The sequence below is a fragment of the Fundulus heteroclitus genome, chromosome 11 (genome assembly GCF_011125445.2).
Source record: "Fundulus heteroclitus isolate FHET01 chromosome 11, MU-UCD_Fhet_4.1, whole genome shotgun sequence".
NCBI classification, from domain to species: Eukaryota; Metazoa; Chordata; class Actinopteri; order Cyprinodontiformes; family Fundulidae; genus Fundulus; species Fundulus heteroclitus.
In genome coordinates this window covers 35,038,454-35,052,338 of record NC_046371.1, presented here as the reverse complement: position 1 = coordinate 35,052,338, position 13,885 = coordinate 35,038,454, and the positions used below count along the sequence as shown (strand labels likewise).

At 47.1% G+C, this 13,885-nt stretch overlaps 1 protein-coding gene across 1 annotated transcript; it reads left to right on the top strand.

Annotated features, from left to right (window-relative positions):
- The first annotated feature begins 1,474 nt into the window (after nt 1-1,474).
- On the top strand, nt 1,475-12,978 carry ripk4 (receptor-interacting serine-threonine kinase 4). Its single transcript, XM_036143450.1, has 8 exons — nt 1,475-1,773; nt 5,758-6,049; nt 6,551-6,699; nt 7,890-7,939; nt 8,779-8,937; nt 9,114-9,232; nt 11,000-11,240; nt 11,339-12,978. The coding sequence occupies exons 1-8, from the start codon at nt 1,586-1,588 to the stop codon at nt 12,589-12,591; spliced, it is 2,451 nt and encodes an 816-aa protein (XP_035999343.1). The 5' UTR covers nt 1,475-1,585; the 3' UTR covers nt 12,592-12,978.
- The last annotated feature ends 907 nt before the right edge of the window (nt 12,979-13,885 follow it).

Here is a 13,885-nt window from a genome sequence, read left to right as displayed (position 1 = left end):
CAGCGGCTCCTCCCTCCGGCAGCCAATTAGCCCCAACAGCCTCCCTGATGACACATTTATCCTTTTGATGCCGTCCTTCCAGTTTTGTCATTATTCCGTGGGGTGACATCATGTCTTCAGCGGAGCCAAAAGGTGATCAACAAGCTGCAAGTCCTGACGTCTGAGGAGACGTTTCAACACTCATCTGTAATGTGGCTCAGACTGCGTGACTGTGAGCAGGACTATATTTTTGGGTGTTCTCTCTCAGATTAAAAACATAATGTTTTATTTCTATTCCGATAAGGAAAGTAGAATAACCCAAAGTATCCCAGAGTTGTTTAAGTAGAAGACAACGAGGAACGCTGCTTAAAATTAATGTCTGCAACTGCAGTTTTGTACAGAATAATATCGTTCTGCGTGTTCATTATAGTTTAAGCTCAAGTCAGAGGACAGCATTTGCGAACATCAGTGTTCAAAACTTGCCTCACATTCTGGACTTTGACTGGGCCGTTCCAGCGCATGAATATCTTTTGATCTAACCCACTCCTGGTAGTGCAGGGAACATGGTTAGGATTGTTGTCCTGCTTGGGGGTAAACCTCCGTCCATCTCCCCTCTGCAGCCCCCAACAGGTTTTCTTCCCAGGTACACCTGGATTCATCAACTTCCCTGTACCTGCTGCTGAGAAGCATGCCCGCAGCATAATGCTGCCACCGCCATGTTTGAGGATGGCGTCAAAAAGTTTACATCCTGGTCTCACCTGACTGATTAACTTCTAATTAGGTCAAATTAGTTAGTTAGTGCTAACTGGTTTGTGGACATTTCTGATTGCATTTATTGTAACTGCTTTTATTTTTCATTTATTTTAACTGTGAAAAGCCCTTCAGGGGACAAGTGTTACAAATTAGCTACGGCTCTAGGAACTGTGATACAGGCGTCAGATTATTTTTTTTATATATGTTGGTTTAATCTGTCCTTACCAAAAAATAAATTTTGGATTTTTGAAAGCCGTTGGTTGCACTTTAATTTTATTTAAGGGGCATAAATGTAAGGAAGCCTGAATACAAATGCATGCCAGAGTATTCAGGTTTTTATGACTTGTGAATAGTTATTTTGTTCACATTTAACCTGTACTTTGTGTAATTGTTTTTCCACATAAACAAAAAACAAACCCTTTGACATTAACACAGGCGGATAATTGGGTACTGTGAGACAAAGTGTGTTTCTAAGATGACCTGGTCTGTTTGTTTGTTTTTTTGGACTCTGGATTATTGAGGATAAATCTCTGCTGTTCCAGGTAGATTTATGAGAAAGCCCTAACTTCCAGAGTGCCTTGAAAACATTTGGTACTGAGGTAGCATGTGGGCTGTCACTTTTGCTTTGTGAACTTTTCCATTTTCACCATCAGGATGTGATGTCATCGCAGGTGGCCCGGCCCCCTCTTTCACACCTGAAGAGCTGGGAGGAGCCTTTTCGGGGCAGTAGAAGGAGGAAAAACAAGGAAGAGCTCACAGGCTGTTCAGGTCGGTGTTTGTGTGTTGGCTGCCACACTTTGGAACCTTGGAGACGGAAGAATAAAGGGATATTCCCCCGTTGGCGGGTCTCAACATGGATATGGATGTGCCGGATTCCCCTCACGGGAACATGGGGCTGTTGAAGACCTTTGACTCCTCTGAGTTCGGCAGCTGGGAGAAGATAGGCTCAGGAGGCTTTGGGCAGGTATACAAAGTACGGCATGGGAAGTGGAAAACATCGCTGGCCATCAAATGTCCTCCCTGCCTTCATCTGGATGACAAGTAAGTAAGAAGCCCCAGAGGCGTTCTGCCCTGCCCGCTCTTCTCCAGCGGGGTTTAGGTGTGTCTGCTTTCTGTTCTGTCCACGTTCTCAGATCTGAGCCAGCTCCACGCCTCTGATCTGCCGTCTTATGGGCAGATCACTCAATGGAGACAGGGTGGCATTGTGGGGAAGTTAAGAAGCTGGTAATGTGCGACTGGCTGTCTCTATCAGTGTGGGCGATGAGTGGTTGTAAAGGGGGGGGGGGGTGTAACGGGGGGGGGGGGGGGGGGGGATGTAACGGGGGGGGGGGGGGGGATGTAACGGGGGCCACCCGGCTGAGTTGTGTGGAAGGAGCCGTGACGTCCTCATTTGTTCAGTGAGCAAGCATCCCCGCCAGTCCACACGGCTCGGGGTCATTCAAAGCACCACAGCAAGCCCAAGCCTTGCCAAATGTTTTTGCCTCCAGTCAGAGATGTTATCACGCATGACCCCGGGGAGCGGCCCATTTAAATACATGAGTGGGAGTAACAGAGGGGTCTTCTTTCCATCACAGGCACTCCTTGAGGTTGCGCAAACTTCTAGAATAGTACAGCGTTTCGCACGTCTGTCAGTCCTCATGTTTTGTTGTTGTTGTTGTTTTTCCTGCACAAGAAAGGCGGTTGAGGCCTTTTGCACCTTTTTCAGGTGTAGGTGTTTGCCCCATGCTGCTGGAAGTCAGGTTCCTGCAAGTCCTCATAGCAGTGGTTCCGTCACATTGCATGAGACTCTCCTACTGGCGGAAGCGGCGCTCTTATTAGTTGTGCATTCAGCCCGTCACGAGTTCCTTTGATTTTTTTCGTTGACATGTTCCGCAGCTGTATCTCTTTTGACATAAATGACCAAATTTGGTCAGCTTATGTATATCTTTCAGTTCATTTTATTTCTTTTATTGATTTTTCGTTCTTTAAAATCTTCCATCTGCCCTTGGAAATAGAACGAGGAATCTGTCTTTTCAACCTTTTCGGGCCGTTGACTCGTGTTCCCTGGTTTGCTGTCTGGAAAAGGCTGGAAAATTATGGATTTTGATTCCTGTATTTTCCAGGTCTGGATTTAAGTATGGAAAAGGAAAATAAGAATATGTAAAAATGTCTATGTCCAGACTTTATCCCCTAACCTATCGTCTGATTCTTCCTTCCTTGTTTTCATCCTTCCTTCCTTCTTATATCCTCCCTTCTTGCCTATCTTTTGGTTTCTTTCTTGTCTGCTTTCCTACTTCCTACATATCTCCCACCCTCCCTTCAAATCTTGTCCTTCCTTCCTTCCTTCCTTCCTTCCTTCCTTCCTTCCTTCCTTCCTTCCTTCCTTCCTTCCTTCCTTCCTTCCTTCCTTCCTTCCTTCCTTCCTGTCCAGTGTTATTCCTTTCTTCTTGTGTCCTTCTTTCCATCTTATCCTTTCCTCCCTTTTGTTCCAGTTTCTGGATTTTGCAGGTTCCTTATTGAAAGACTCACTTTTCACATATCTGCCATAAGTTAGAAGTGATAGTTGGTATTTTTTATGTTAATATGAAGTTAAATGACTGAGAACCAGAACACTGAGTTGGGAAAAATCTGGGCCGCTTCCATGAAAGATATGTAGTCCACCTGGTAAAGATATTTCTACTGTAAATCAGGGCTGAGGAATGATTATTTTGCTTTTTGGGTTGTAGTCGGGGTGCTCTAGTGGCCTTTATTTAACAGCAGACTGACGGGGAATACATGTGGCAAAGGCCCAGCAGGCCAGGACTCGACCCACATTGAGGACTGAGGCGTGTGAACATGGGTCACATGCTCTACCTCTGCCCTCGCAATTATCGTTTCATCGTTATCACAACGACACCACCACCTATTATGATTAAGTTTCTATATCGCCCTTTTCCAATGTAAATCCATCAAAAGATGAGTTTTGACAACTTTGTGTTGTGTCAGCACAAATGTTAGAAATGGATCGGAACCCGTGTTGCTGCCAACTCTTGAAGCTCTCACCTCCCCAAACAATCCAAATTGAATATAGGATATATTTGGTGGGAAAAAATAGAAACAAAAGATGGCATTTGATGGGCTAAAATTCAGAAAATCCACTATTATGTGTTACATACAAAGCTAACTACAGTTAATAACTGTCAGAAAATCCAAAGCACTTTTATGGCAATCTTAAACCACTTTTCTGAATCCAAGGGACTCCATTGAGTTGTTTAATAATGGAGGTTAGGCCAGCCTCTTAAGACTGACAGGTGTCACCAAAGCATTTCCAGCAACTCGACTGTCGGCTCCCTTCAGATTTATGCTGCGTCTGCTCCTCCTGAGCCAAAGATGTTATCTCCCCCATCAACATCTGTAAGGGTTCATAAATAGTCATTCATCTTCAGCCATGCCCTGCCCACACATCAACATCCAGCAGCAGGTACTGAAAGCGGCCATTGTGTGGCGGCTCCGCCGGCTGCCACTGTGCGGCACAGACGATATGGGAAGTCGTGGAACCGGTCTGTCCAGGCCCTCGCTCCATTAAAGCAGGGACATTGTGTGGTCCGGAGGAACAGCTCGGATTAGGCGGCGCGTTCGGCAAACAAGTTCTTGCCCAGTCCTCCGTCTTAATGTTTGTTTGTTTTTTTCTTTCCTGCCCCTGCCTGGAAGGTTTGTGGGCCTTAAGCTCCATAAATGCACGCTTACAGCCCAGTAATCTCAGACATCATCCACACGATTGTGCTTGATACGCAGCATTCTCAGTCCAGCTCACTTCATTTTGCCTTTTCAGATACCATCCCTGCGAGCGTGATGGTTTACCCGTCTTTGATCTGTCCTCATTAGGAGGCTAGCAGCCTGCGCCTGAGATATGTGAACTGAGGTCATGGATGACCTGCAGCAGGGTCAGTGTGCCAATAAAGCTGCTGAACATCAACTGGGTTCAAGTCACCCCTGGACTGTGTTGATGCTGGAATGTTCTTGAGGTCTCAAAGAGGTATTGGGGGATTTAGAGTGTGGATGTCGTGATTTAGGGCTCACGAGTGAAGTACAGATGTCCAGAAAAAGTGCTTCTGAACATTTAGTGTGTTTTTTAGAGCCAAGTGTGCCAGAATCCAGGTTGGGGACGAAATGTATTCCAAATATTGAAAGTCAGTGACCCGGAGCATTCCCTTGGGATAAGCGGGTTAACGTTTAATAAGGGGGAATCATGGATAAGAAGTGTTGAACTAGAAATGAGGAACTGTTGAGAGTTAAAAACATGACCTGGATAAGTTTCAGCTGCCGTTTGGCTGCACGTTTCACAACGTTAACAGAGCAAACTTATGTTCCTCTGCCGTGATTTTGGAGTGGGGTCCCGCAGGGCTCGGTTTTACTCCCCTTTCATTTGGCTGGCTCCATGCAGAGAAAGCTTGTTGTTACAATTTGAGCTCACCACTCCATAAGATGACTAAAATCTGCTTTAAATGGAGTATTAGTGGATCATCTATTGCTCTGCTATAGAGCGTAGGAAATTGTGCTGTGTGAGTTTTCACTGGCATAATGTGAGCATACTTTCCTTATTTTAGATAGAATCCACTGGCACTCCCTTACGTTTTAGAATTAATCTTCAGATTTCTTTGTTCTTAACAGCCTGCCTTGTCTTGCCCTATTATTTCTGTCTGAGCTGAATCACAGTCATGCACGCTCCCCGTGTCTCAGGTCAGCTGATTAGCTGCCCCTTCGCATGCCTGAAACATAAGCTTGGAGGGGACTTCAGCTCTTTTAGAAACGTCTCTTCTCTTCCTTTTTAAAATAACTTAAAACTCTTCTTTTTCAATTGGCCTTTGACAGCATTTACGCCAACTTAGCTTTATTCTGTTAAATTTTCTGGTTTTGTCTGTTCTGGCCGTTCTTACCCGTTTTTAGCATTGTTTTTTTAATATAGTAGTTTAACACTGCTTTATAACTTAGACTGGATGGAAATGCATTGGAAAGTCAAGCCTGATTGTTTCTGCAATCTAAAAGTCAACCCTCTCTTTGACCAAGGGACCGCAGCGAGCTCCTTGAGGAGGCGAAGAAGATGGAGGTGGCCAAATTCCGATACATCCTGCCCGTGTATGGCATCTGCGACGACCCGCAGGGCCTCGTCATGGAGTACATGGAGACGGGCTCGCTGGAGAACCTGCTGGCCAACGAACCGCTGCCCTGGGAGCTTCGCTTTCGCATCATTCACGAGACGGCGGTGGGCATGAACTTCCTGCACTGCATGAACCCGCCGCTTCTGCACCTGGACCTGAAGCCCGCCAACATCCTGCTGGACGAGCATTATCATGTCAAGGTACGGAGCCTGCTGGCAACGGGTCGGCTGTGGAGAGCCTGGGCCTCTCAGAGCTTCTAGAACCCCCCTCTCCTCTCGCTCATCTGTTTCCCAGACAGGTGTCTCTTTGGTTCTCTGTGCGGCCTCTAAACGGCTCAGCCGCGCGGCGTGTAACTGGGTGGGAACCATGATTTCTAGAATCGAATGTCTGGATGTAAACACCTCGGCCGGGCCTGTCCCAACACGATCAATCTCTCTTCCATCAAACCTCTCCTCTCAGAGTGTGTCTGCATGTGTGCCGGGGTGTGCACTCTCCTGCACAAATAGAAAGGGCCTCTCCTCTCCAGCAGGTTGAGACACGGCTGCGTTTCCCCCATCATACCTCTGAGTGCACATAATAAAAGCTTTGCTGCCTGTCACCCTCGACGGGCAAAGTTAGTCATCACCGCAGTGGAAGTTCATGAGAAAATCCGACGCTGCCGTCTTTTGATTGAAGTCGGGTCTGATCTGCTTCTCCTTCAGATATCCGATTTTGGCCTGGCCCGCTGGAACGGCCTGTCCCAGACCAACGACATCAGCAGGGAGGGCTTCTGCGGCACCATTGCGTACCTGCCGCCTGAGAGGATCATAGAGAAGGACAGAGTGTCTGACACAAAGCATGACGTGTACAGGTTGGTGTCCTTGGAGCGTGACGTCTAGTTTGTTTTTTTTGTTGTGAATGTTCCTGTTCAGATTTCTCATTCAGTGCTGCTCAATGGAACTAGCATGCTGGCAAAGTCACAGTAGATTGATTTGATTTCATGAATGAAACAATAATTCAGATGAATCGATCATTTAATTCTCTTCTGAACAGCGTGCAACAAAATAAGACGGCATTTCTCAGCTGTCCATATCAGTGTAATAACATCGTAATAGAAGACGACATGTGTAAGATATTTAGAATCTGGTGGTTCTGCTTCCATGTTGGCAGAAATCTACAGGTGCACCTCAGTGTCTGTCCTGGACCTGTTTGTGTGGAGGCCGATGAAGCCCTGACTCAGGCCGTGTCCACACCTTGTGAATTTTCCCTAAACTCTGTAACAGACCTGCCCTTGCCCATGTGGCCTCCACACTGGTTTTCTACTTTCCACTCAACTCTCAGCATATGTTTTGATACAACAGTCTGTGGACAGCCACGTCTTCAGCAATGACCTTCTGTTGCTTACCCTCATTCTGGAGGGTGGCGGTGGCTGTCTACAGTAGTGCTGTCCAAACTCCAGTGTCCTGCACATTTTAGACATGGCCCTGATTCAACACAGCGGACTTAGCAGAATGCTTCATTAGCAGGCTGTGCAGAGCTAGGCGACTCGCTGAGGAACAAACCCAGTCACTTACGGCCGTTGTGTTGGAGCCAGGACAACATCTAAGCCCAGCAGGACACCGGCCCTGGACCAATGGGGTGGACAACCCTGGTCAGCAGGACGCGTGCTGAGTCAGCAGACTTTGCCATGACTACGCACAGCTGAACAGACAATTTCTGTATTAAAAGTACTTGTTTGTGGCTCTTGCGTAGTATCCTTGGTTAGGGGAGGGTATAGTGTGGATATTGACTCTATATGTTTAAACAAACTTGTTGCACTTTTTGAAATGAAATTGGTAAAAGCCATTTTTGAGACTATTTTATTTTTTTATTTTTTTTAGATGCACCTGTAGTTTGTAACAAGAGGTTTACATGATCTATATAAAAGTAACTCCATTCGTCCTTGTGTAACTTTTGACACTGTTGGGTCAAAGAGAAATTCTGTGCTGACATCACCACAGCAAAGCTTCACGTTCTCTCTGACAATCACCCCTTTCTCTGTTGTTTTTCTATCTGATGCAGCTTCTCCATCGTGATCTGGGGCATTCTCACACAGAAGAAGCCCTACCAAGGTAAGGCACAACACCGGCGTTCTACAACAACAGGAGTGAGTCCTAAAGAGAGAACGCTGCTGGCTGCTTTGACCATTGTGGGTCTAGGCTGAAACGGAGCTAGAATTCAACTGACTTCCAGAATCTTTGCTTAACAAGTTTATTTTTGTCCCGATTTCAGCTTTGCGTTTATTTTTAACATTGCCATAAACATCTGGGCAGCACTGTTTAAGGTGTGTACCTGAGCTGCAGCGAGCCTGTTTACCGTCTGCATTCCACAGCAGGCAGGTGGACTGGGCAAGGGTAGACACATTTTTGTTTCCTTTTCCCAGGCCTATCATGTAGCTTATTTTTTAAGACTGGAGTGTAATTTAGACAGGGTAGGCACTGCCTGTAATGAAAAGGTAAAGTGTTGCCAGGTGGATTACCATGCCTGCCAGTCTAACCTCTTCACTCCCAAAGAGTATTATGGCCTCAATAGCAGCCATAAGCCTTTGCCTGTTTGCTGTGAATCACTGACTTGGCTGATCCCATATTTGGATAGAGCAGGGCCCGGCCTGCAGGCTCCCATGGGAAACAAGCACATGCTATGTGGGCACTAACAAAGATGGTGACAAAGTGCGTGTAGGCAGGCAAACCTGGCACCACCCTGGGTTGTGATGTGTCGCGGCACATTTAGCATCTGAAACGTATGTTTCTACTTGAACATTTGGGCTTTACTCCACGTGGTGTCATCTGGAAAGTCCTCGTGACAAATCCAACGCACGGCATGAAATTCTGCGATGATTCACTCTGATTCAGTTTTCGAATGAAGCCAGCGTGATGGGGTAATAATAAAAGTGTGATGTTTTCCCCGCCAGGAGAGAACAACATCCTGCAGATCATGGTGAAAGTGGTTAAGGGGGTTCGTCCAGATCTGGGTTTAGTGCCACGGAGTCGACCTTCCGCCTGCGCGGGTTTCCTGAGCCTCATGCAGCGCTGCTGGGCCAACAGCCCTGATGCCAGACCCAGCTTCCAGGGTGAGTCGGCCTTCTCTGCTCGGCACCAGGACACATTAAGTGCTTTCATCAGACAGATAAACTGTTGCTTCTGCTGGTATGACGCTCGTTTCCTGCGGCGTTAAACTAGTCGTTTTCTAAATGTTAACCCATTTTATCCCGTAAGTGAAGGTCAATCCAATGATTTGCTCTTTCAGAAATTACATCTGAAGCTGAGGAGCTTTGCTCAAAACCACATGATGAGCCCAGGACCCCAACATTATCAACATCATCAGAACCAGAGCCCCTGTCCCCTAACCCAGTCACCAGTGACCAGGTAAGTCACGGCAGAATTACACACACTGATTTTAGACCACATCCCTTTGTTTCACAAGTTATCTTCATGAAATAACGATCATGGTGGTTTAGGCTCTTAATTGGGATGCAAAGATGGATAAAAATGAGGGACTCTCATCTTTGTTTAGAGCTTTTCTTTATAGCAGTCTATAAGCTCTTATGTTTGCATAAAGTGGTTGATCAGTCGACGTGTTTATGGGCCAACAATGATTGGAGCCCATAGTTTTAGAACATTCTATGGATAAAGAAAGAAACATTTGAGTTTTTTGTTTTCTTTGACCTGCCAAACGTGATCAGAAGTGATCAGGAGACAATTTGTTGGATTTGGATATCCGGCTTACTGCATTGGTTTGGTTAGCATTAGCCTGGAAGTCTTAAAGTAGGTCGGTCCTCTCTCTGAAACCATTTACCAGCAACAATAATGTTGGTATTTTCATGCCTTTCAAATAGAACTGTTTCTTTCGGCCTCCGCTCTCATTGGTCCAGCTGAATTGTGGCATGCTCCAGGGCCCTGTACTAGGCTCTTTATATTTTTTTAAGTACACCTGCCTCTTGCTATTAGCCAGCTTTTTAAACACCTTGATGCATTTAAGAATGCCTGCAAGGATGACCTTAGACCGCCTTAAACTATTCCTTAAGATTTTTTTAAGTCCCTTTATTTCTCATGTTCTGTGCCTTTTCAATATTACTAATATTGTTAAATATCAGGAATATTACTATTCCTGATAACTTCGCCTATGATTCTTAGGTGGAAAACGCTGTCTTTGTTAAGCTTTTTTCCATAGTAAGAAAATCCTTAAACCTGGGCAGGTTTTTCAACAGAAATATGTTTCTGCTTTTGCATAATGGCCGGGCATTAGTCAGGGCTATCTAGGCTGTCTGCAGATAGTTATAAATGATTCAGCTAGATTTATTAAAAAGGCATGAAGAGATCTGCCCTGTGACATGTAAGCTATCTGCACTGGGCATCTGTTAAATTTTATTTGGGGCTGTAAAGTTCAGCTTTTACCATTTTAAGAAGGTTAAAAGGCCGTGTGCTGTAATACGTCTCAGACAGAGGCTTATGGGACCCTCTGGCTCTTGAGATCTGGAGATTCCCCTCTTGTAACAATTAACCGATCAGTGCTTGTGACAAGCTGGAATACTGAGTTGAAATGATGAACTCAAGCTGAACTCTCTCATCGTTAGACTGCTCTAAAGGATAGTCATTTAGAATAGAACTGTAAGAGTTTAACAGACTATTTTTGAAAAGCCTAAAGACCTTGTTTTTATACTTTTTTATACGTTTCTCTTCTCACAGTTGTTGAACTGGTGCAACACTTCGTTGGTTAATATGTAACCAAGGAGTTTATCGCTCAAGTGTATCAGACGGGGTTATGAGTTTATAAGTCAGACGTTTGGTCCAGAACAAGCATTGCATCACAGGAAAGGAATGTTGATCAACCTGTGTGTTCCTCTATCATTTCCCCCCCCCCGCTCGCCTGCTTTGTGAGCAGCTAGAGGCGGACGTCCAGCTCCTGGAACTTAAGAGCTATTAGGCAGGGATTTCTGTGAAAAAAAAAGGAGGAGGCTGTTTTGAACTTCCAGTTGCATTTGAAACCCAATGGTTTTCTATCGTCCTGTCATTGAAAGTGCGATTCGATACGCGTCCCAGCTACATGTGTGAGTGTCAATGTAATGGAATGTACAGAATGTCAAAGAACTGTTTGACCAAAGGCTGGATGCTAACCAAAGGAGTTTTCCACAGGGCAATGCCAACAAACCGGTGCGCCCAAAGTCGGCCATGTTGCCGGAAAAAGACTACAGCCTGTCAGAGCTGCTGAGCCAGGTGGATTCTGGGATCTCGAGGAGCTTCGATCAGGTGAAGGAGGACAGCTGCCACAGCAAAGAGAATACCTGCAAGAGACTGTCGGGCATCTCCTCTGCAGATTCAGCCTTCTCCTCCCAAGACTCCATCAACACGTACTTAGACAAGGAGACCACAATTGGTAAGAGCTAATCAAAGACCTACAAGTGGAGGAGGAGGAGGAGCCCAAATAAGTAATCACTTTTCTAAAGACCTTTTTTGTCCTTTCATACTGTCCAGATTCTGCTGAAGTCCAGAAGCGGAAGCTGTGTGAAGCCATCAGGACCAAAGACACTGCTAAGCTAATGAAGATCCTCCAGCCTCAGGATGTTGACCTTCCTCTTGATGGAGGAGATAGCCTCCTCCATTTCGCCATCACCTTGGGTAACGAGGAGGCCGTCAAGTTCCTCCTTCTGAATGACGCCAATCCCAATCTTCCCAACGCGCGCGGCTCCACGCCTCTCCACCTGGCCACAGAGAAGCACCTGAAGCCGCTGGCTGAACTCCTGCTCGGTCGGCGCAGGACTAATGTGAATGCTAAAGACGAGGACCAGTACACACCTCTGCACTGGGCGGCCCAGAACGGAGACGAGGCCATGACCAGGCTGCTGCTGGACCGGGGGGCCACCATCAACGAGACCGACGGCCAGGGACGCACGCCGGCTCACGTGGCGTGCCAGCACGGCCAGGAACACGTGATCAGGGTGCTGCTGAGCCGCAGCGCTGACGTTCAAATCAGGGGCAAGAACAACTGGACGGCGTTGCACTTTGCCGCCTGGCAGGGCCACCTGGGCATTGTCAAGCTGCTGGTCAAGCAGGCCGCCGTTAATGTGGACAGCCAGACGACAGATGGCCGCACGGCACTGCACCTGGCATCCCAACGGGGGCAGTATAGAGTAGCGCGGATCCTGGTCGAGCTGGGGGCGGATGTCCACGTCCCGTCGTCCGAATTAAACACGGCGCTGCACGTGGCGGCAGAAACGGGCCACACAAGCACCTCCCGCCTGCTGATCAAACACCAGGCGGACGTGAACTGCCAGAACGCTGAAGGACTCACGCCCCTGCACCTGGCCTCGCAGCGCGGCCACCTGGCCACGGTCAAGATGCTGATAGCGGAGGGGGCCGACCCCTACGTATCCACCCACGGCCAGCGCACGCCCTGCCACTTGGCGGCAGAGAACGGACACGGGGAAGTTGTGAAAGAGCTGCTGAGTCACTGTCCGGACGGCGGCAGCCTGCCAGATGAGCAGGGACTCAGCCCGCTGCACCTGGCTGTGCAGGGCAGACACTCGAACGTCATTACCATGCTGCTGCCGCCGCAGGTACGCCAGGACTTGGTGACGGAGAGCTCGGTCCAGCCGTCGGCTGAGGAGCCTCCTGTCCTGGAGGTGAAGCAGCTCCAGAGGAAGGTCGTCATTCTAAAATTGACAGAGCACAAGGACAAAGACTGCCCACAATCCCCCAGCCCACAGTGCGCCTCAGCACCATGCTAACAGGAAGAAACGCACCGCGGACACTGTACAGAACTGTCCTTCATACTCATCAGCTGCCTCACCCAGTGGTCGGGTTGGATCCGCCTGGGCTAGTGTAGATATCTCCTGTGATTAATGCTGATAAAAGCTAGATGTAAGATGTACACTGTAAATGGAATGTATATTACCCTTTATTTTTCACTATTTTACCAAGTGTGTTGAACGTAACCACGGAGTATGTCCTTTTTGACTATTTGGAAAGCCGCAGCGCATCCTGTAAGTAACAATTAAAGGAACACGGACTCTACTGTATGTTAACGGAGCCTTTCTGTTTGGAAACACCTTCAGTGTCCTGAAGCTGTTACGGTCCGGTGTCGCTTCGTGCATTAAAACACCTTTTCAAAATAACTGTGCTTTATTTTTTTCATTTGCTAAAGTTGAGAATAAATGGCATATTTCACATTACCGACACATGCAAGTGTTTAGTAATTGGAGAGGCACTAATCAGTCGCCAAGGGGACCAGAATCTCACACCTGATAGGCTCTGATCAGCGATCAACAGGTCAAATCCTGTTTCCTCATTCTTTTTTTCTGATTCTCATGTACTTTCATTTTCTGTTGTACTCAAAGAGCCTATCATATATTCCAGTCTTAAGGAGGAAAATTCAACAGGGAAGAGCTCATAGACAACTGGAAATCCCTAGCTGTCAAGAAAAGCCTGAGTGTTCTGTCTTAGCTTATGTTAAAAACAGAATCTCAAGTTTATTCCTTCCCTCTTTACTGTATTACTGATTGTTTAAAAAAAAACACATGCGTCTCATGTCACTACAGGCTCAGAGGAGAAAGTCTCTGGTTTCAATTTGCCACTGCTCCGCCTGCACGTGTGCCGGACCTTTAAGCCCTGATGTTAACGAGAGTTGGCATGTCTGCATCTGCAGCCTCACCTGGAGTGTTATTATCTTTCTGCCTGTGCTAGAGAGCGTGCTCGGGTTGGCACGGACCATGGGAACCATCCCCGAGGGGGATCCCAGGCTGTAAGATGATGGATGAGTGAGAAGGGGCGCTGATGTACGACCCGCAATTCCAGCCTGTTGGCTAATTCCTCAGACCACTTTTAACTTTTCATCACTGTAAAACCAACACGCCAACCGCCCCCACCCCGACGCCTCCAGGGCTCGGCTTTTTGCAAACAGAGAAAAGCCGCACCGGTGGCTGATTTCTGAGATTGGGTTGTTGTTGTAGCTTGTGTTTTAGCGGAGAGCCCAGAAGATGTGTGTAATTTTACGCCTCTGATGTGTGTACAACAGGCTTTATT